Genomic DNA, 23,542 nt, shown 5'->3' on the forward strand with positions numbered 1-23,542 from the left:
TCCTTCTGTCTGTATGCTGAACTCTATATGAAAGAGCAGCATTTCTCCTCCATTAACAGTGTTGAACATCATCAGTGACACAATGGTACTGCACTAGATCAGGACACACAGGTTCTGCAGGTTTGAGTCCCAGTGCCTCCTCGTCTCTGTTCACTCTCCTGTCATTAAAAAACTGAAAACAACAACATTCAGAAGTGTGCAAATTACATTACATTACAAATGATTACAGTTTAGAGTGTTTGTTGTGTGTTTATTAAGTGTTTCTTAATGTGATGCAATGTAATGTAATGTTAATTTAACAGTGTAAATGTAGCTGCAATCAGCAATTATTAGGCTTCAAGCACAAATCAGTAATTTATTTAATATGTTTTTCATTTATATTATAAGACAACTGTTCTCTCTTTAGCAGTATGTTTTGTCTAACATTAAATTAATTATTTCAACAGCATTTTCATGTTTGTAACCATTATATCACTTAGATATCTGTGTTACGGTACTGGTGTAGAGAGATGAGGCAGATACGGATTTCCACAATACATATACTTTTACTAGAATAAACCAAGGCAGGAACACCAAACATACACGTTAACACAACAGAGAACGGACAAGGAGTGCAGGGAGTGAGTGCAATATATAGGAGTGCTGACAATAGCGTCCAGGTGCAGGTGATCCGTGATGATGAGGAACTGACAAGGGAAGTGAGTGCAGGTGAGGAGAACAGGAGGATCTTGGGATATGGAGTCCAGGGGAACAAGGGATCTGTAACAGTACCTCCCCCTCCCGGTAGGCGCGTCCTCGCGCCGTAGATGTAACAACCGGGAGGGGTGCGGGCGCCCTGGAGACCTCATGCCGGTGCAGGGGGAGGAGTAGACTGGAGTGGAGGTCTCCAGGGCAGGCTCAAAAGCCATGGCGGGTCAGGAGCCGTGGGCAGCCATGGCGGGTCAGGAGCCGTGGGCAGCCATGGCGGGTCAGGAGCCGTGGGCAGCCATGGCGGGTCAGGAGCCGTGGGCAGCCATGGCGGGTCAGGAGCCGTGGGCAGCCATGGCGGGTCAGGTGCAGCGGGCAGACATGCAGCGGGCAGACATGGCGAGTCAGGTGCAGCGGGCCGCCATGGAGGGTCAGGAGCTGAAGCCGGCCATGGTGGGTCAGGTGCAGCGGGCTGCAATGCAGGATCAGGTGCAGCGGGCTGCCGTGCAGGGTCAGGTGCAGCGGGCTGCCGTGGAGGGTCAGGTGCAGCGGGCCGCCATGGAGGGTCAGGAGCTGAAGCCGGCCATGGTGGGTCAGGTGCAGCAGGCTGCCGTGCTTGGTCCGGGGCCGAAGCCGAATTGCCGACGAGCTCAGGTGGCGGTGAGGATCCGGCGGGACAGGGCGATGCCGCAGGCTCGGCCGACCGAGGCGCAGGCGGGGCTCCAGAGGACCGCAGAGAAGCCAGAGCGACAGCCGACCAAAGGGACGCAGGAGGGAGTGAGGAAGCCAACGGAGCGTGAGGGACGGAGGGACGAGGTGAAAACTGAGGAGTGCAGTCCTGATGTGAGGGCAGGCCGACGAGCGACCGATGCGGAACCGGGGAAGGATGGAGCCTGGCGGAACTGGTGGACTGATGGGCCATGGTGGAGATGAGGGAGGTTGGAGCCAAGGGGAGTATCTGGACCAACGGGCCGAGGTGGAATCCTGGGTGAGGTGGCTTGAGGTGGAGGTGCAGTGTGGACAATAGTGGAAGGAGGTGGGAGAGGGAGGCAGGGAGGGAAAACAGTCTTAGCAAAGTTCATAATAGAAGCAGTTGGCTCGGCGGCGGCTGGAGCGGCTGGCTCGGCGGCGGCTGGAGCGGCTGGCTCGGCGGCGGCTGGAGCGGCTGGCTCGGCGGCGGCTGGAGCGGCTGGCTCGGCGGCGGCTGGAGCGGCTGGCTCGGCGGCGGCTGGAGCGGCTGGCTCGTAGGCGGCGGCTGGAGCAGAGGGCTCGTAGGCGGCGGCTGGAGCTGAGGGCTCGTAGGCGGCGGCTGGAGCTGAGGGCTCGTTCATCCCCTCAAATACAATTAAAATCCCCACAGGCACTGGAGCTGGCTCTGTGGGGACTGGAGCGGGCTCTGGAGAGACTGGAGCGGGCTCTGGAGAGACTGGAGCGGGCTCTGGAGAGACTGGAGCGGGCTCTGGAGACACTGGAGCGGGCTCTGGAGAGACTGGAGCGGGCTCTGGAGACACTGGAGCGGGCTCTGGAGACACTGGAGCGGGCTCTGGAGACACTGGAGCGGGCTCTGGAGACACTGGAGCGGGCTCTGGAGATACTGGAGCGGGCTCTGGAGATACTGGAGCGGGCTCTGGAGATACTGGAGCCGCTTTCTTCCTCCTCCTCCGCTTACTGGGCCCAGTAGAGGCATGTGGGTCCAGCATGGGGCAGGCAGGGAGTTCGCTGGAAAGGTATGCGGAGGAAGCCGGAGGTTGACTGACTGGCCCGGCCAACCGTGTCTCTGGATGGACTAGAGACAGACACCCATCCTGAACCCAATCCACGATAAATTTGGAATCATTTAACCATAAAATGGAATTTATGGTTTCGCTTAAGGAGAAACGATAATCGGGTTCACTAAAACGGATGGTGTCATCATCTAGTCCATCCAGAAACAGGGAGATCAAAACTGCTTCAGGCCAGTCAGACACATAAGCGAGCTCTACGAACTCCTCCACATACCTCTCCAGCGAACGACCTACCTGCAGGAGCCCGATAAGGCGTTCGCTGGCTGTCAGGGTGAGAGGCGTTGGAGGAGCTGAATCCAGGGAGCCGGTGAAAGTCTCCATCTTTTTTTTTTTTTTTTTTTTTTTTGTGGAAAATCCAGTCGGTTTTGGTCCGTTCTTCTGTTACGGTACTGGTGTAGAGAGATGAGGCAGATACGGATTTCCACAATACATATACTTTTACTAGAATAAACCAAGGCAGGAACACCAAACATACACGTTAACACAACAGAGAACGGACAAGGAGTGCAGGGAGTGAGTGCAATATATAGGAGTGCTGACAATAGCGTCCAGGTGCAGGTGATCCGTGATGATGAGGAACTGACAAGGGAAGTGAGTGCAGGTGAGGAGAACAGGAGGATCTTGGGATATGGAGTCCAGGGGAACAAGGGATCTGTAACAATCTGTAGCATTATATCTTTTGTCCATATGACATCAATTTTGCATGGATCCTCATACTCTTAAAATCATATAACAGAATAGCAGTTGTCCAACATGAGGATATGGATCTAAACATAAGTTTTAACAGCAAATAGGAAAAGAAGAATTGGACCCGAATCTAAAGTGTGGCCCATTAATCTCATAACATTATATATGTAATTGCACACCTGAGCTTCATTAAAAAAACTGTAAATACATCTAAATGCACTTCAGACGCTTCTTTTGTTTCTTCTGCAGTCAAAACATAGATTTTGTTGATATCTATGTTTTAAACCAATTTTGAGATTGGTTTATAATGATTTATAATAATTTAACAATGACAGGTCCAGACTTGCTTTTTATATTTGCACCAGAGCATGCATAAATAGGATAGGACCATGTAAGGTTCAAGTTATGTTTTTACAGAGCTTTATTTACGCATTTTGATGATGTTAGTGGAGTGAGATTCATGTTTCACAGTGTGATTCCCTCAGGCCTGACTGAAGCAGCGTTACTACAAGGTTAAGACATAAGTTAGGTGTGTTTCAGGCTAAAGACATGAGTCTATGTTCAAGATTTAAACTGTGAGAGTGTGTCTGAGTCCTGAACACTGCCAGCAAACCAATAACTTATAATATTTCTAACTTGGAAAATGGAGAACTTTCACCTGGTCTAGAGGAGTAATGGAGTTGTGTATATACTTCAACTAAATATTTAGTTTGACCTCCACACGTACTCAACATTTTCTGAAGGTTCAACACCTGCTTTCACTGACTATTTGAAAAAAAAAAAAGTTATTTATTTATTTTCAAACTGTACCTTTATTTTTTGAAAGTGCCTCTGGTAAAAGCGGACTTATTGTTTCATTAGTAAACAGTTAAATGCTTTAGCTATTAGTTAACTTAGTTATCATGAACTAAGAGTGAACAACACTTATATAGCATTAATCTTAGTTAATGTTAGTTTCAAAATAACATTAAACAAATCAATAGTTACTATACTAATACATTATTAAAATCAAAAGTTATATTTGTTAACATTAGTTAATGCACTGTGAACTAACATTGAACAGCTGGATTTTTATTAACTAACATTATAAAAGATTAATAAATGCAGTACCAAATGTCATTGTTAGTTCATGTTAGTTAATACATTAACTAAAGCTAACAAATGAACCTTGTTGTAAAATGTTACTGTTTTTCTTCATGTTCATCAGCAGTGAATGAGTCAGTGAAGGACGATGGCATCTGCTGATCAGCATTGTGACACGCTAGATGAGATGGAAGAAGAAAAGCTGAAACACAAGGAAGGTAATGAAGGAAAGACAATATCAATGTATAATATTAAAGTTTTCATTTAATAAATGTCATTATTCTCTCTCTGTTCTAGACCAGATGAGCAGCAGCGCTCACAGTGAAGTCAGTGTTGATGTGAATGCTGAAACAGGAGCAACTGTAAATGCCCCTTTACTCAATAGAAACAACTTCACAGGCCCAGTGACCTTCATCTACAACACTGCAGGAAACGGTATCAACAGCGCTTACTGAGACACAACTAATGAAGTTTGTTTTATGACAGTATTGCTCATGGGCAGTCATGCTTTGGCTACATACCAGTCTTTTCTTTAGTTTATATGTATATTTTGTCCTTCATTTTTACCTTCTCTCCTTTTCTCTCTCCACACAGCACCACAAAAAGCCTCAGAGAGACAGACGGAGAAGCACACAGCAGATCAAGGTACAACAGTCGTATTCTCTCACGCTGTACTGACAGATGCTGACTAACACCAACAGACACGTTTGTTGTATTAATCGACATAGTTGCAGTATTAATCGACATAGCCTGTTTCACAGTACAAAAGTTTATGTTACGTTCACACTTAAGTAAAAGGTTACGTTCACACACAGTACGGTTATTTACGGGAGTGACAACCGCATCCAATTTGAAATGACAGCTTGATTTGGATTTTTACAGCGCGCAATAAGTTGCAATTCTATTGGCCCTTCATCCCAATAATACTGTACAACTCGACGTACATTCACATCACATTAGGGCTGCATGACGCATCGTTTTAGCATCGATATTGTGATATGCACATCCACGATAGTCGCATCGCAGGAATTGCAAAGTTTAACCAAAGTTGCACGTTGTTTAGGTCCTGTCACACAGAGCCACGCAGATGCACGTGAACACCAAATTACGTTCACTTCCGCATCTACTTCACTTAAACAGACATATACATGCAGAATTATGTCAAAATGTCCTTGTAAACACAGTTGCTTATGGCTTAGGTAACCCAAACAAAGAAAACGGATGTGTATCATTATACAGGATCCGCGCATTCGGTCTTTAAGTCACAGCAGGCTTGCTGCTTTCTGTGTCATGAATGTTAACAAACAACAAAATACAAAGAGAAAATCGTTTTTGCAGCTTTAACACAGATTAATTATATTAAATTTATACAGTGTAGACTATGTAGTGTTATTTTTACATTGGATTATTCATTTTCTGGACCTGAATACTTACCTGAAAAATATTTATTTCATTAAATCACCCCAGTCATTCTAGAATTATTCTTTCCTAATTTATTTCATATCGCAATATGTATCCGCAGAAATATATCGGCAATGTCAGATTTCTCCAATATCGTGCAGCCCTACGTCACATGTTAACGCAGCAGTAGAGTTACACTCACAGGACACTGCACTTATTCACAATCACAAAAGTTCATTATTTGCACGTGCTTTGCCGGTTAAACATTTAATTCGCATGCTGTTCTGACATGCGTTTTTTCCGAGCGTGTACACCCGAAGCGCGCACACTAAAAGCCTGTCAAACAGCGCCCGATTACATCTGATTGTGCTAATACTGTCAAATACACACAAGATTTACATAAACACAGATGGTTATGTCTAAAGTGAAAGTAATCAATGTTTTAGCCTGGTCGTTCACACCTCTGAGCTGGAAAAACTCTGTTAAAATGGGTGTGTAAAGCTCTGGAAAAGTGGTTGTGTAGAGGGGGGAAGAGGGGAGAGAACAACTAATGAAGCACAGACATACAGCACACTCATTATAAAGAACAATGAATATTAATATATGAGCACAGAGAAAATGACAACAAACTCCCAAGCGCAAGAGAGAAATGCAAAAGAATATTTAATAGGGCTAATAATAGGCTACTTTGATTACATTTACGAGCACTGCAGTCGAGTCGACACTGTACCTGTATGCGAGTCGACATGAGTTAAGGCATTTCCATGACTGCAAATGTAGTCAACTTAAGCATAGTCTGTGTAAGACTACATTTAAACACTGTTACAGTATGAGTGTGATTCATTTGAATGAGTTAGAAGCACAGTTTTCAGGTTACCACACATGTGCAGTTGTTATTTTTGTAATAGGAATCACAGACTATATTAGAATTTACATATAGATTTATTATTTTATTTCAAAACTGATCACTTTTTGCTGATTTTTTCCCTCTTTCTCAAAGGCTCAGCTGCAGAGGACAGTAAAGCTGCTCTTCATGAGATCAGCCGGAGACTGAAGGTCAAATTAAAACAAGAGTATGAACGAATATTGGTTGGTAATTCTCAGACTGGTCATCAGAAATACCTGAACAATATTTACACTGATCTATATGTGGTGGAGAATGAGACTGGAGGAATACTGAGTGAACATGAGGTGAGACAGATCGAATTCAAACAATTTGATGCCAAGGACACACCAATCCAGTGCAATAACATTTTTAAAGTCCACGAGGGTCAACGAAACAGAAGAGTGCTGACAATGGGCATCGCAGGGGTAGGAAAAACAGTCTCTGTCAATAAATTCATCCTTGACTGGGCCAAAGGAACAGAAAATCAGGATATTGCCTTAATTTTCCCGCTTCCATTCCGTAGACTGAATTTGATTAAAGAAGAGTACAGTCTTATAGGACTTCTTAACAAATACTTCTTTAGTAATCCTGAAGACCTGCCCTCTCTTCCTGATGGTGACGGTAAAATCATGTTCATCTTTGATGGGCTGGATGAATGTCGCTTCCCTTTGAACTTTAAAGAGGATGACGGATTTACAGATGTTAAAGAAAAAACAACATTGAGTAAGATAATAACAAACCTCATTAAGACACATCTGGTTCCTTCTGCACTCATTTGGATCACATCCAGACCAGCAGCAGCCAGTCTGATACCTCGAAACTACATTGATCAGGTGACAGAGGTGCGAGGATTCAACGATGAGCAGAAAGAGCAATACTTCAATAAAAACAGCAGTACTGAGGTTGCTGGAAACATTATCCGTCATATCAGGAAATCCAGGAGCCTGTACATAATGTGCCACATCCCCGTCTTCTGCTGGATCTCTCTCACTGTTCTTCAGCCTCTACTGGCTCGAGAGAGCAATGACAAAACACCCACAACTCTCACAGGGATGTACACAAGCTTCTTACTTACTCAGCAGCAACAGATGACAGCAAAATACAGTGATTACCCTGAACCTAAAGCCAATGCCAGGTCTTTTGATGAGATTATTCTGAAGCTTGGGAAACTGGCCTTTCAACAGCTGGAGAAAGGAAATCTGATTTTCTACAAAGAAGATCTTGAGGAATGTGGACTAGATGCCAGTGAAGGGTCGGTGTTCTCTGGGTTATGCACTCAGATCTTTCAGGAGGAAAAAGCTGTTTCAGCAAGAAACGTTTACAGCTTCGTTCATCTCAGCATCCAGGAATTCCTTGCTGCTCTCTATGTGTTTTTGATTAGCAAAGATGAGAAAGCAAAGCTACTTTTTCAGTCCAGAGAGAAAAACTGACATGGACACTGTCCAGAAAGACACAGTTTCAGCTTCATAAGGCTGTGATCAACAAGGCTTTACAAAGCGAGAACGGACACCTGGACCTTTTCCTCCGGTTCCTCCTGGGTCTCTCTCTGGAGTCCAATCAGAGTGACCTGAAGGAATTAGTACCAGGACTGAAACTCAAAACAGAGAATATGAAAAACACTGTTGATTATATCAAAAAGAAAATAGAGAAGGAGAAATCAGTGGAGAGGACCATCAATCTCTTCTACTGTCTGAGTGAACTGAAAGATAACTTTTTGGAGAAATCCAGAAGAATCTGAGCTCAGGAAATCTTTCAGCACAGAATCTCTCCTCTGCTCAGTGGTCTGGTCTGGTGTTTGTGCTCCTGATGTCAGAAGAGACTCAAGAGAAGTTTGAACTGCAGAAATACAGAAGATCTGATGAAGCAGTGATAAGACTGCTGCCAGTGATCAAAACCACAAAAAAAGCACTGTAAGAGTCTTCATTACATTCATTTATATGCACTGATGGTCTTTTGTAGTTGGGACTTCTTTTTACATGGATGACTTAGACAGTTCAGAAAAACGAGTAAATGTAAATCAATGTGTGTGATGATATTAAATGCCAAAGTGTCTCCACCATCAGACAAGTTGAACCCTTTTTATTATTCTTAATTGTATCATAAATTAAAGAAACTGAAAATACAGGTTTGATGTTTTATGAAAATTGTTTTAGCTTTGCATACATCGCTACAGTCAAAGGTTTTTCCAAGTTATCTATGCTCTAGATTATAAACACTACTTAAGAAGCATTGATATCACTGATTGTTTTGTTCGCTACACAGGCTACAGTGCTGTAATCTCACTGCTCAGTGTTGTGAGAGTTTGTCATCAGTTCTACAATCCTCAAACTCCTTCCTGAAAGAGCTGGACCTAAATAACAATGATCTACAGGATTCGGGAGTGAGGCTTCTTTCTGATGGCCTAAAAAGTCCAAACTGTCACTTGGAGATAATGAGGTTTGAGTTTAAATGCTTTATTTATTTATTTTCCATTAAGTTAATTATTTATAAACACACAGCTAAGATTGATTCTGTATGCAATTACATTTTGTCTTTATTGTTCAGATTTTCCATATGTAATCTCACTGCTCAGTGTTGTGAGAGTTTGTCATCAGTTCTACAATCCTCAAACTCCTTCCTGAGAGAGCTGGACCTGAGTAACAATGATCTACAGGATTCAGGAGTGAAGCTTCTTTCTGATGGACTGAAGAGTCCAAACTGTCACCTGGAGATAATGAGGTTTGAGTTTAAATGCTTTATTTATTTATTTTCCATTAAGTTAATTATTTATAAACACACAGCTAAGATTGATTCTGTATGCAATTACATTTTGTTTTTATTGTTCAGATTTTCCATATGTAAGCTCACTGCTCAGTGTTGTGAGAGTTTGTCATCAGTTCTACAATCCTCAAACTCCTTCCTGAGAGAGCTGAACCTGAGTAACAATGATCTACAGGATTCGGGAGTGAGGCTTCTTTCTGAGGGGCTAAAAAGTCCAAACTGTCACCTGGAGATAATGAGGTTTGAGTTTAAATGCTTTATTTATTTATTTTCCATTAAGTTAATTATTTATAAACACACAGCTAAGATTGATTCTGTATGCAATTACATTTTGTCTTTATTGTTCAGATTTTCCATATGTAATCTCACTGCTCAGTGTTGTGAGAGTTTGTCATCAGTTCTACAATCCTCAAACTCCTTCCTGAGAGAGCTGGACCTGAGTAACAATGATCTACAGGATTCAGGAGTGAAGCTTCTTTCTGATGGGCTGAAGAATTCAAACTGTCAGCTGGAGATACTGAGGTAAATGATTTTAAAATAATTAACAATATGCTATCACGTTAAATGATTATAACCGAATGTGACATTTGTTCTCGATGTAATGGAAATAGTCAATGGAAATTGATCGGGCCCGATACCAAGCTCATGTACTTGTACTCGTACTCGTACAAATATGGATTTGCTTGAATCTAGAGATGTCCCGATCAGGTTTTTTTTGCCCTCGAGTCCGAGTCATTTGATTATGAGTATCTACCAATACCGAGTCCTGATCCAATACTTCTATAATACATAAAAAAAGAATAAAGAAGAGCGAAAAAACAGATCCAGGATATTCCTTTTTTTTTTTTATTCACCCATTTTTAATTCATTATTTTAACATTCAACAACTCTGTTAACAAACAGAGCACTTCTGTGATGTAGCTTGAACAATCAAGTAATACATAACATAAATTCTTCACTTTTGGACTTTAGTGCAACAGTAAATATAAAAAAAGTCTAATATAAAAACAAATAGCACCTCAACTTAAAACACCCGGCAGGCATGTAAACAAATAAAAAAAATAAAAGTGCCACAGTGTTTGCAAAGCCAGGAACTGCACTCCTAACTCTTACTGTCATCACAGTTTGCTATGGCAATGTTGTTGTCATCAACTTTATAATACCTACAGACCGCAGACATACTCGCGCTTTCCGCTTCAAGCTGCTTCCATGTTCTACTTTGCCGGCATTTAACCAATAGCATCTCTGCAACAAAGTGATGTCATGCCGCACGCGTTGCTGTTTCTGTGTGGAGTCAAAAAGGTCTAACTCTGTGCCACAGCATAACTATAGATGTGTTAAAAAATAATGAGAATATATATACATATATATCCGAGTCCTGATCAGGAGGTAACGTCTGATTCCGATCGAGTCTGAAACCACGTGATCGGGCCCGATTTCCAATCACGTGATCAGATCTGGACATCCCTACTTGAATCATTCATTGAATCGTTCTTCAGATTCTTGACTTGTCACCGGCTGAACAAGCCCAACACAGTTGATTGCTCGCCATAGAAAATCAACGATTCAGCGGATGGAATCAAATTTGCTATTGTGAATGGCACATGCTCCACTACTGTACAAGTTTAGAAAATTGAATGAATACTTTGGTACACTTCCACAAACACTTTTGTTACTTTAATTACTGAATCTACAGAAAATAACAGCATACAAACTGCTCAGGTCAGTGCGTGATAGTGACTGGTCTGATTGTCAAACTAATGTCATGTGTACTGTTGCTGTGTGTGTTTGTAGATTGTCTGGCTGTATGGTGACAGAGGAAGGCTGTGGTTATGTGTCTTCAGCTCTGAGTTCGAACCCCTCACACCTGAGAGAGCTGGACCTGAGCTACAATCACCCAGGAGAGTCATTCATTGATAAATTCAACCATCAAAACTGCTTACTTAAGTATGTTGAGCTGGAAGAGTTTGATTTTATTTATTTCATACATTTACAAAAGTTCTTACTGAGAATAAACAGAGGTTTAGCTGCAGTTACACTACAGGGCTGTTGAATGCTTGATTCTGATTGTTTGACAAACTTTTTAAAGTGCTCAAATATTGTCAAGTAAATGCAGAGCTAAAGTAGTTCCAGGCAGGTCTCAACTAAATTAGAGCATGATTTTTCCCTCTCTATGTCCAATACAAAGGAACACAAATGCAGTACAGACAGACTAACACACACATATTCAAACATACACATACACAGAAATGTGTCAGTGCTGCCCCACGACTTCATCAGTAAAATAGTTTCACAATTAATGTAGTATGCCTGAAAAAGGACTGTAGTAAGTGATGTCCGATAGCTTTCCTCAAGGGGTGTTGGTCAAAACACAGGATCCAATCAGCTTCATCCAAAGGAAGTTTATTTGTTCCTAACACAATGGTAACTTTCATCCAGGCTGTACACAACACAGCTGTACAAGGGCTTTACAGAATTAAAGGGTTAGTTCACCCAAATTCTTTCATTTATTACTCACCCTCATGTTGTAGAGATGCGCGGATGGGCTATTATTTCATCCGCAACCGCATCACAAAACTCATCATCCGTCCGCCATCCATCCGCACCAAAGTTTTTGACCAATTTTCAAAACCGCACCCGCCCGCCATCCGCTGATTGGGCGATTCAAGGCGCTGCTGATGACAGCCGCGAGACTAGAAAGCTCTCAGAATATCAGCAGTGAACTCCGTCTCCGATCGGCGCACAGGGACAAAAATAAATAAATAGCCTAATTAAACTCACTGTACTGTACAATATTTCATTGTAGCCTAATAGAAAACGCATTTTGGCACATCATTTCAACATGCTGCTATTTAGCCTACTACTAAATGCCTATTTCACTTTATTTTTTAGCAAATAGATAGAAAGCTCGAATAAAATAAGTGAATGACATTTTAATTTTCTGTTAACAGCTTTACTGACATGAAAGGAGCTTTTGTTGTAGTATTGTTGTTCAGAAAATGTACATTATTTGGCACTGTATTTGGCATATCACGGTTTCGATTTTAGTTCGTTGGTAAAATACAACTTAGAGACAATTTAAGCTTTGTAGGCCTATGTTTTAAATTTTCGGTTTATGATGAAACAGTGGTGGCGGCACAGGGTCATTAATGGGAAACACTGAATGAATGTTTAGCTGACAAATGTGCTAAAGTTGTAATATCAGCTGTTCACATCATAACAAAAACCCTTCAACCGGACCGAACGAGAGTCTCGAGGCCTGCCGCTGCGCTGACAGGAGGCGTGTCTGTGTTCAGCTGCGGTGTGCGTGAACCATGGCGTGAACGCGCTGTTGGAGAGAAGAGAGAGAAAGCGCTGCCGGTGTATGGATGCCTGTATGCAGTATATGCAAAGCCAAAGCGCAATGAAATAAAGCAACTTATGATTTCGGGGGTTTACATAGGCTATTCTCCAGTTTCATATGCTCAGTGACAGTCATTACATTCGGGGCTTGACTCAAAACATTCGGGGCTGAAGCCCCGGCAAAATCGACTGGTGCCGCCCCTGGTTCAACCGCCCGCCACCCGCCCGAATTTAATTAAAATATTATTTTTCGTCACCTCATCCGCCCGATCCGCGGTTTATCCGCGGAGTCCGCGGCTGTAACCGCAAACCGCGCATCTCTATCATGTTGCTCCACACCTGTAAGACCTTTGTTCATCTTCTGAACACAAATTAAGATATTTTTAATGAAATCCGATGGGTCAGTGAGGCCTGCATAGCCAGCAAGTTAAATTACACTTTCAATGCCCAGAAAGGTAGTAAAGACATATTTAAAGGTCCCCTAGAACATGTTTTTAACCCTCAGGGGTCTGAGGATTTTTGGGGCCTGGAGAAGTTTTGACATGCCCTGACATTTGTGCTTTTTTCAGTTGTTCATAAACATATTAATGACAAAAGTCTCATTACACTGTATTCAGCACAAACTAGGCTACAATAATATGTGAGGAACATGTATGTACATGTTTGTGTTTTTGAAGGAATAACGTTTATGCGTGGTTATTGAAAAAACAAAAAACTTAAGTCACTGAAATAAGGCCAAAAAAAGTACATTAAATCTGTGTTTACAATACTTTAGGGTATTGGAGGTTGTAGAGTAGAGTTTTTGCTTCAAAATTATGTAAAAATTATGCTGACTACTCTTTCATTTATAACAATATATTGATTTAGTTTTTGTAAGACACTTTTTGCCAAGAAACACAGTATGCGTGGAGGCGTGAATCACCATGAATTCTCACCTGAGAAGACAAAAGAATCGCATAGTAATGACCTGAAAAGACTTGCATATTAATGAGGCATTTCAGTCAGGTAGGCTGTGAAAGAAACCTTCTGTGATGTCTCAAGCTCATCATGGTATATTAAACATACAGAAAAATATTATTACAATATAAAATAATGGTTTTATATTATACTTTAAAATATAATGTATTTCTGCGATGCAAATAGTCTGAATATAGGCTTTTAGTTTAAAGGCATGCACATTTGGAGAAATATTGGATTCTCATATATTTATGTCAATTTTCTATACAGAGGAGTTAAATTTATTTAATATTCATTGTTATCTCTATGTTATCTCTATGTATAATTCATACTGCAGCCGGAGGGCGCTCTGAATAGCGCTGGCTCCGTGGGCGTGGCCGCATTAGTGGGTAATGAGCTGAATCACGGACTTCTGACATGGCTCTCTTTTGTTTTTTGATTACATAAACACAGTTTGAATGTTTGTTTTCGATTTGACTTACACGATTTAAAACCTGGCATTTCAACGTTTTGTTAGACATAAGTATGAATTTTTTGTGATTAGTATTCACTAAGTTACAGTTCATTTTCTGAGAACTATCAGATTGGACTTCGTTCAGAGGGAGACGAGAGATCACGCATCATGTTTATTTTCTTTATTTTACAAAAAGCACAGCATTTTCTTTTTACTCTGAGTGTACACAAATAAAAGAATATATTCCACAGATTAAAATGGTGTATAACTCTTAATTGTATGTGCAACATTGACGGAGTATTTTGAGTCTCTTTCACACTGATAAGAAAAAAAACACGGTGATCACGCTGGCGTGACCGCCGACCCCAGAGTGTTAAAAGATGTAATATAAGTCTAAGGTGTCCCCTGAATGTGTCTGTGAAGTTTCAGCTCAAAATACCAGATAGTTTTTTTTTCTTAATTTTTTTAACTGCCTATTTTGGGGCATCATTATAAACGGGCCGATTTATGCTGTGCGGCCCCTTTAAATCTCGTGCTCCATGCCCACGAATCTTGCGCTTGTCTTAAACAGTGCATAAACAAAGTTCACACAGCTAATATAACCCTCAAATGGATCTTTACAAAGTGTTCGTCATGCATGCGGCATGCATGCGTCGGATTATGTGAGTATTGTATACTGTTATATTGTTTACATCTGATTCTGAATGAATTTGAGGCTGTGCTCCGTGGCTAACGGCTAATGCTACACTGTTTGAGAGATTTATAAAGAATGAAGTTGTGTTTATAAATTATACGGACTGCAAGTGTTTAAAAATGAAAATAGCGACGGCTCTTGTCTCCGTGAATACAGTAAGAAACGATGGTAACTTTAACCACATTTAACAGTACATTAGCAACATGCTAACGAAACATTTAGAAAGACAATTTACAAATATCACTAAAAATATCATGATATCATGGATCATGTCAGTTATTATTGCTCCATCTGCCATTTTTCACTGTTGTTCTTGCTTGCTTACCTAGTCTGATGATTCGACTATGCACAGATCCAGACGTTTACACTGCCTGCCCTTGTCTAATCCCTTTCATAATGTTGGGAACATGGGCTGGCATATGGAAATATTGGGGGCTTACATATTAATGATCCCGTCTGTTACGTAACAGTCAGGTGTTATGTTGAGATTCTCCTGGTCTTTTAAACAAATGAGATTTATATAAGAAGGAGGAAACAATGGAGTTTGAGACTCACTGTATGTCATTTCCATGTACTGAACTCTTGTTATTTAATTATGCCGAAGATAAATTCAATTTTTCATTCGAGGGCACCTTTAAAACAGTCCATGTGACTACAGTGGTTCAACCTTAAATTTATGAAGCAACGAGAATACTTTCTGTGTGCCAAAAAAACAAAATGACGACTTTATTTAACAATTTCCTTTCTTCCATATCAGTCTCTGACGCACGTTAACAAGAGCACCACAACACATGCGTGTGGTGATACGAGTCGTTTCCTTGCATGAATTATTCAAACTTTCAAGTTGTGGCATGACAATATCACAATCGATGCACTACACTGTCTTGTTCAGTAGGCATCGCTTGGCACTGATGACATCTACACCACCAGCTCTCCATTGTCTTTCAGAAGCTTGTGGCTGTGGTTGTGTTGCAGCCTCTTCTATCTCTTTTAGTTCGTTCTCTGTATATTCTTTTTCAAATAAGTAAGGATGTGCAAAAAAACACCTGGGTTGTTCCACACCCGTAGGACCTTCATTCATCTTTGGAACACAAATTAAGACATTTTTGATAAAATCCGATGGCTCAGTGAGGCCTGCATTGCCAGAAAGACAATCAACACTTACATTGCCCAGAAAGTTACTAAAGACATATTAAAATCAGTCCATGTGACTATGGTGGTTAAACCTTACTATTATAAAGCGATGAGAATTTTTTTTTTTTGGCACACGAAAAGCAAAGACTTTATTCAACAATATCTAGTGATGGGTGATTTCAAAACGCTGCTTCATGAAGCTTTGAATCTTCACGAATCTTGTGTTTCAAATCAAAGGTTTGGAGTGTTTAAGTCACATAATTTTAGTAAACAAGGCTTCGTTAAGTGTTTCAAAATTTCAATGGTTCACATGACTTTGGCAGTTTGATTCATGCTCCGAACCTCTGATTCGAAACACAAGATTTATGAAGATTCGAAGCCACCTGATGAAAACAGGTGCACATGTGTACAGTCACTGTTCTTTAAACAGTTAAGCTACCCTATTACAGACACTGCTGCCGGACACTCACACACACACATACGAAACTACTCCGATCACGCATAACATTATAACCACCTTCCTAATATTGTGCTGATCCCCTTTTTGCTGCCAATACAGCCCTGACCTGTGGAGGCATGGACTCCACTAGACCCCCGAAGGTGTGTGTAATGCAGTTCATTTATGTGGGAAAAAGGAGGCGGGAACCTGCGAATGTGCTTCCGGAGCTCCTCCATGAGAAATACGACCGGTGCAGTGTGCAGGTGACACTCCTTAGCAATCACGCCACTGGCCTCGCGCCGTTCCCTCACAGCTCTCGCTCCGGCCTGCTTGTCACATAACCCCATCATCATTTCATCTTCATGTTACTAATTTGCATACTAACTGTGAAATAAATATTATTCAAATGTTCTCTTGCCTCCCGAGTCTTTCTTTTAGAACTGATTTCCTGCACCTGTGGACCGTGTGTGAGTTTGGGATAAGAGGCCTTGTTGTCATAATTGGGCGGCGGGATTTATGCATGCGGCACAATTATGTTTATATTCTTTTTGTAATAAATCATCTATTGGAACGAGCTGTGTCCGTAACAGACCTGGGCTGGGTTTCCCAATAACGATGTATCTTAGCTCTTAAGAGCGCATTCTACGAGCATTTCCCCAAAAATGCCCTTAACATGACCTTGCGAGAATGCGCTCTAAGTGCTACTTAAGAGTCGCTGTCCATTTGCGAAGTGCTGAAATATAACTGACGAGCAGGGTGGGCGAGAGCCATGAGAGAACAGCGCGAGAGAACGGAGGAGCTCCGGGAGCATAAAAAGAGGAGCGACGACAGTGAAGAACGAGAGAGGACCAGGCCTGGATATTATTTTATTATGTTTGTGTGGCCGGCAGACGTCCGCGAGGGTCTGCCGGCATTACTTTCGTTTTGTTATTGTTTATTTTGGAATTAAAGTTTGTTTGAATGTTCGCCGGTTCCCGCCTCCTTCTTCCCGTATATACGAACTGTGTTACAATAACCTTATAAGGAATCGTGTCCTCTGAACGTTTCACCTAATAATCGTCATCAGATGTGGATTAGCAATCAAGACACGTCTATATAAAGCAACTACCTACAGGCTGAGGCGCTGATTAAATGGCTGAACAAAAAAAAACAAGAAAAGATACCTTTCAAAAAGATGAAGTAAATGTTCTTCTAGAGGAGGTGGAGCGGAATAAAGATGTTATTTTCACCAGATTTAAAGGACATCATACAAATAAGGAGAAACAAAACATCTGGGAGGACACTGCTACTAAATTAACAGCAACCAGGGGGGTTAAAAGATCGGGTAAGGAGGTCCGCAAGAAGTGGCAGGATTTTGCAAGTCTGGCAAAAAGGAAGAGGGCACTGCAGAGGACTGCAATTAAAAAAAACAGGTGGTGGGACCAACGAGTCCCCCCTTCTCACAGCAGAGGAAGAGAAGGCCTTGTCAATACTTGGCACAAGTGCTTCAGATGGCATTAGTGGTGGTATTGACATCCATGGAGCAGTAGGGTTAACTCAACCTGAGCCTGAGCCAGGTCCTTCATGTTCAGAGGAGCTATATTCACCTGCCATCTCCCAGCACATACCATCTCCTACTCCTCCAAACAACCCTCCCAGGCCTCAGCCTCCATCTTCAGTTGTCCAGACTGCAGCCACAACACCTCAGCAGTTATATACCATAGGAAATCTTATGAGTTCTTTCAAGTGTTTCTGAAGTGAATGGTTAATGATTATTTCATAAGCATGTAAGTTTCAATATTACTAATATATAAAGTATATATATTAAAGGTGAAAGTAGCATTAAAGGTGAAAGTAGCAAATATATGTACAAATTATGTACTTCATCTAGCCAATACATTTCTACAGGTACAGACACAAAAAAAAGTTTATTGCAGACATGTCTCACCAGCACTGTTCTATGTATACATATTAAGGAGCACAAATTCTGGTCATTCCAAACAGAGGATAGATTCAAGGAATATGTAATCTATACAATTTCTAAGCATGCCACACCTTCACTTTCTTCAGGGCAGGGCCTAATGTGATTACTGAAATTGGTGACAAGCAGTGGGATACATGAACACTATCACAGCCTGATAACCTTCACATGGTTCCTTCAAAGTTAGTATAGTATATAGAGTTTACACCTCAGTAGACTTGCAAAGGAAATCATGGCTGCACTACAGCGTGTTCTTCAGTTAAGGTTCAGAGGAAGACAAAGACAGAGACGACCACGAAGTAGATTGGTGACATTAAATGCCTTCATTATACAGCATCAAAACCCCTTGGATATGCTTGATGACATGGCTATAATCGGGAGATACCGTCTGCCAAGGGAACAAATAGCCCAACTGCTGAATAGCATCGAACCTCAGCTGATGCGTGCCACCAGGAGAAATTTTGCCTTGTCCCCTGAAGTCCAACTCTTAGCAGCATTGAGATTTTATGCAACAGGCAGTTTTCTCCAGGTACTTGGTGATAGGCTTGGATTAAGTAAAGCATCAGTGTCAAGAGCTGTTCAAGCGGTCACCAATGCATTACTTCCACTTGCTGTGGAACACATTAAATTTCCATCATTAAGACAGGACATCACAGAAATACAACAGTATTTTGTAACACATCATCACATCCCACAGGTCATCGGAGTGATCGATGGTACCTTGATCCTGATCCTTACACCATCTGCGGATGGCCATGTATATATATGCCGCAAAGGTTATGCAGCTGTCAACTGCCAGGTGATCTGTGACCATAAGGGTTTGATCACAGACATTGTGGCATGGTGGCCCGGAAGCACACACGACTCCTTCATGTTCACCAATTCATCTGTGGGTCAGGAGGCACAAAACTCACAGGGACAGTGGAGGCTGCCTGGGGACAGTGGTTACCCACTGAGGCCATATCTCTTCACCCCTGTGGCTAATCCTATGAATGACAGGGACACAGATTTCAACGAAGCACACCGTGTTGCACATAGTATCGTGGAACGCACAATAGGGAGGTGGAAGCTGCGCTTTCGGGCTATTCACCAGTCCAGCGGTGGTCTTCTTTTTGCTCCACAAAAGTGCTGTGCAGTAATAATTGTTCAATTCAATTCAAATTTATTTGTATAGCGCTTTTCACGATACATATCATTTCAAAGCAGCTTTACAGAAAATGGATGTCAACATTACAATTTAAAGAATGTAGTTAGCAAATAATATACTTTAGGTAATTAATTACAATCACTGTTAGCAGTTTAACTGAAGGTAGAAGCAAAGAGCTCCTGGAAAAATGAATTACATTAACAATAAATTAGGATATAGAGATTGTGCAATGTGAATGTTGATCCAGATGATTGCGTCTTCTGAAGTCCTCGCAGGAATTTGCGCCGTCTCTTCACAGGTGATGGTCATCTGAGGTCTTCTTAAGAGGCTGGAGCCAAACTGAAGCTGATGTAACAGCTATGTTGCACAACATTGTGGTTCAGATGAAAGTGCCCTTATTTAACAGGGAAGAAGATGAAGAGGTGGCGGAGGAGGAGGAGGAGGAGGAGGAGGACGACGACGACGACGAAGATGGCATGGCACCACATGCTGGCCAACCAAGAAATGTCCAATACATGGCTGGTTTTCGTGCACATCAGCAAGTCATTGACAGATTTTTTTGAGTTTATCTCTATTTTTCCCAGTCTTTGAAGTATATTTCCTACATTACTTATTTTATTAATTTTTTTTGTTGTTGTCATTTAATTTAGATGTGTATTTATATTTTTGTTTGTTGCCTGCCCTTATTAAAAAAAACAAACAAACAAAAAAAACAATAAAGTGTACAGTAAAGTACAATCAAAACCTTATATTATCACAATGCAGTTGAAGTTAAAGGTGTAATCTGCCAGTTGTCCTGTAGGTGACTTCATAACTCTGTCTTCTTACAATACACTTAGAGCTTTACGATTACTCCAGAGCACTTGTAGATCTACGATCATTTTCAAGTGCTACTTAAGTTACGATGCTTTTGGGAAACAGATCTTAATATTAAAGGTCCCGTTCTTCGTGATCCCATGTTTCAAACTTTAGTTAGTGTGTAATGTTGTCGTTAGAGTATAAATAAAATCTGTAAAATTTTAAAGCTCAAAGTTCAATGCCAAGCGAGATATTTTATTTAACAGAAGTCGCCTACATCGAACGGCCAGTTTGGACTACATCTCTCTACTTCCTTCTTTAATGACGTCACTAAAACTGTTTTTTGACTAACCTCCGCCCACAGGAATACACAAGAGTTGCGTTTGTAGAGTGTGTTTGTCGCCATGTCGTCGAAACGCTGTTATTTTCATCCCGCAGTCCAATGACCTTTGTTTGGCCTTTTGACGCTGTACTTAGAGATCAATGCTGTTGAATCACAACACAGGAATGGCTGGCACAATCAGAACTCGTTACGTATTTCTGAAGGAGGGACTTCATAGAACAAGGAAGTCATCAGCCCGTTTTTATGACAGTGGAAACAGCGGTATACAGATAGGTAAATTATGTGAAAAATACTGTGTTTTTTTACACGCGAAACATGAACACATGTTATATTGCACACTATAAACACAATCAAAGCTTCAAAAAAAACACGAAAAACGGGACCTTTAAGATCACTCGTACGATCGTTTTTACGATCAACTTAGGCTTACGATGCTTTTGGGAAATGCAGTCCTGGTTGGTAATGTACTTAGCCTTACAATTTTCCAAAATTTAAAATTGTTGTGTGTGTATGTGTGTGAGAGTGAGTGTGTGTGTGTGAGAAGAGTGTATGTGTGAGTGTTACTGACTAACTATCACTGTGTGTGTTTTCTAGAGTGGATCATGGGGGAGAGTTCAGGATAACAGCAGGACTACACAAATGTATGTCTACACACACACACACACACACACACACACACATGCACTCTCTGACACACACACACTCTCTGACACACACACACACACACACACACACACTCGCACACACAGACACACAGACACACACACACACAGTATCTGTCAAAATGATGCTGTTTAATAATAAATAATAACTATAATACTTTTAGATCACTAATATTTGAATTATCGCTGGGACAGTAAAATACTACTACTGTAAATGAAAAATGAATATTTTATAAAGAAATGAAAATTACCCCATGATTTACTCACCCTCAAGCCATCCTTTAGGTGTATATGACATTATTCCCTCAGACGAACACAATCAGAGTGTGATGAGGTTCGTGTGTGTATGGGAAGGAAGAGGACAGGGATCGGCTTTGACTGCTGACTGAGCTTTATTTTCACAGAACGAAAAATCAAACAAACAAAAGACGGTGCAACGCACATTCAATAATTCCACATCAAAAGACGGGCTTCACTCCAGTAGATCTGTTGATCAGGTGTATTCTCAGTCAGCAGTCCCTCTCTCTCTCACACGCTCCTGCTTCTCCTGGCGTTTTATCCTGTCTCCACGCCAATTACGAGAAACAGGTGTTCGTGATTTGCATTCAACCCGCTCATTCACCACGCGTCTCCTGACGCTCTCTCCCGTTGCAGACTCCACTGAACCACGCCCCCCCTCGCCACACAGAGTTATATTAAATAACGTCCAGGATAATCCATGCTTTATAATGGGAATGGATGGTGCCCAAAACTGAAGTACAAATAATTGCACCCATTCATTATAAAGAAGTCCACACAGCTCTGGGGGGTTAATAAAGGTCTTCTGAAGTGAAGCAATGCGTTTGTGTATGAAAAATATCCATATTTTACACTTAAACCTGTAATCTCTATCTTCCACTAACCGTTATACACGAGAGAGAGTGGAGCTCCAGCTCATGACGTAAGACGCAGCGTTAGCTCCGGTGAGAATGTGCTAGTCTCGCGAGAACCACACTGTGTACAGCAAAGGAAATCAACATGAATTGTTTGAGCTAAACTCTACATTTTATTGGAGTTAAAACACTGATTTCTTGTGAATATCCGGTTGCTTCAACAAAGTTAAAGTCTTGAGATTACGTGTGTCATCAAAGGCAGATGCACCATTTCACTAATTCCCTGTAAAGGATCCTGAATGATTGAAGCTATGGCTCGCTATTCTCTGGGATGTAAATACACGCGTGGAAAAATGATCTAAACGCGTGCTGTGCGGTCAACATTTCTGCTCAGAGGATTATAAGGCAGAGAAGAGTGGAAGTACAAGACGAGCTCTGAAATCATCAGCCATCGTCCTTCAGGCCTCGGTCGATGGCTCCAGTTTATACGAGTTAAGGAGAACACTTCTTCAAGAACACTTTGGCTCAGCAAAGGCAGAAAGCTTCATATTGTGTCACACAGCAGCGCTCATCCTCTCACCGGCAGCATCAATAAGGGGCACACACTTTTATAATCTGAGAAACACACGTTCGCCAAAATAATAATGTTCCATTACTGTGTTTATTATTAATGAAATAGACTTCTATAATGAAATAAAGCTCTATATTACCACAAAAACACAAGATCCTAATTAGATCAAACTACACCAAAAACTAAACCTCTTTGCATTATGGCAGTTTACTTTGCAAACGCGAGGCACAAAAGCTTTTCAATTCCTCGAACAGCACAATAATAAAAACGATACATACCAAATAACAATAAAAACCAGACTGTCCTCCAAAAAATAACGACCCTATAGGTCATTACCAATCAAAATGCGTGTTCATTTAAATGCAGTGTGTGGACTTTTTACACCATTTCTCCTATTTCCATTTAACAAAATTAAATTTTATTAATGACTACACCCACCCCACCCCTAAACCTACCCTTAGTGATTTATAGTGCATTTACTCTTTATGAGCACATGTGTTCCCTGGGATCGAACCCATGATCGCGTGATCACATGACTGCATATTGATCTCAAGAAGTTCTGTAACAATAAATTAATTAATTTTAAAATTAATTGTTTATTGTAACGAGGGAATGTTTGCCAGCGTCCACAGCTGGCAAATATAGGCAATACGTCTCAAAATCCGACCAATCACGTTGTGAATGTGTCCCTATGCCTTAAGGTTCAGTATCTTTTGGTTCGGTGATAAAATTGCCAATCTGAACGCTAATCGGACCAGGACTAAATGTTTTTTTTTTCTTTGGTTCAGACCAAATGAACCAAACGAACCGAACTACAAGTGTGAATGTAGCGGTTGTTCCTCTGCGTTGTGTTGATTTTTGATGGTGAATAAAAGAATTTT

The 23,542-nt window shown here is 41.3% G+C and overlaps 1 protein-coding gene and 1 pseudogene across 1 annotated transcript; both read left to right on the top strand.

Annotated features, from left to right (window-relative positions):
* The first annotated feature begins 4,366 nt into the window (after window positions 1-4,366).
* LOC125263189 overlaps window positions 4,367-23,542 on the top strand; it is a 29,001-nt pseudogene continuing 9,825 nt past the window's right edge.
* On the top strand, window positions 18,256-19,497 carry LOC125263383 (putative nuclease HARBI1). Its single transcript, XM_048182408.1, has one exon. It carries the CDS (start codon window positions 18,501-18,503, stop codon window positions 19,440-19,442), a length of 942 nt encoding a protein of 313 aa, XP_048038365.1. The 5' UTR covers window positions 18,256-18,500; the 3' UTR covers window positions 19,443-19,497.

Source organism: Megalobrama amblycephala, linkage group LG1 (genome assembly GCF_018812025.1).
Source record: "Megalobrama amblycephala isolate DHTTF-2021 linkage group LG1, ASM1881202v1, whole genome shotgun sequence".
NCBI classification, from domain to species: Eukaryota; Metazoa; Chordata; class Actinopteri; order Cypriniformes; family Xenocyprididae; genus Megalobrama; species Megalobrama amblycephala.

Coding starts and splice junctions, on each gene's coding strand:
- LOC125263383 (XM_048182408.1), top strand. CDS start 18,501: ATGGCTGCACTACAGCGTGTTCTTCAGTTAAGGTTCAGAGGAAGACAA.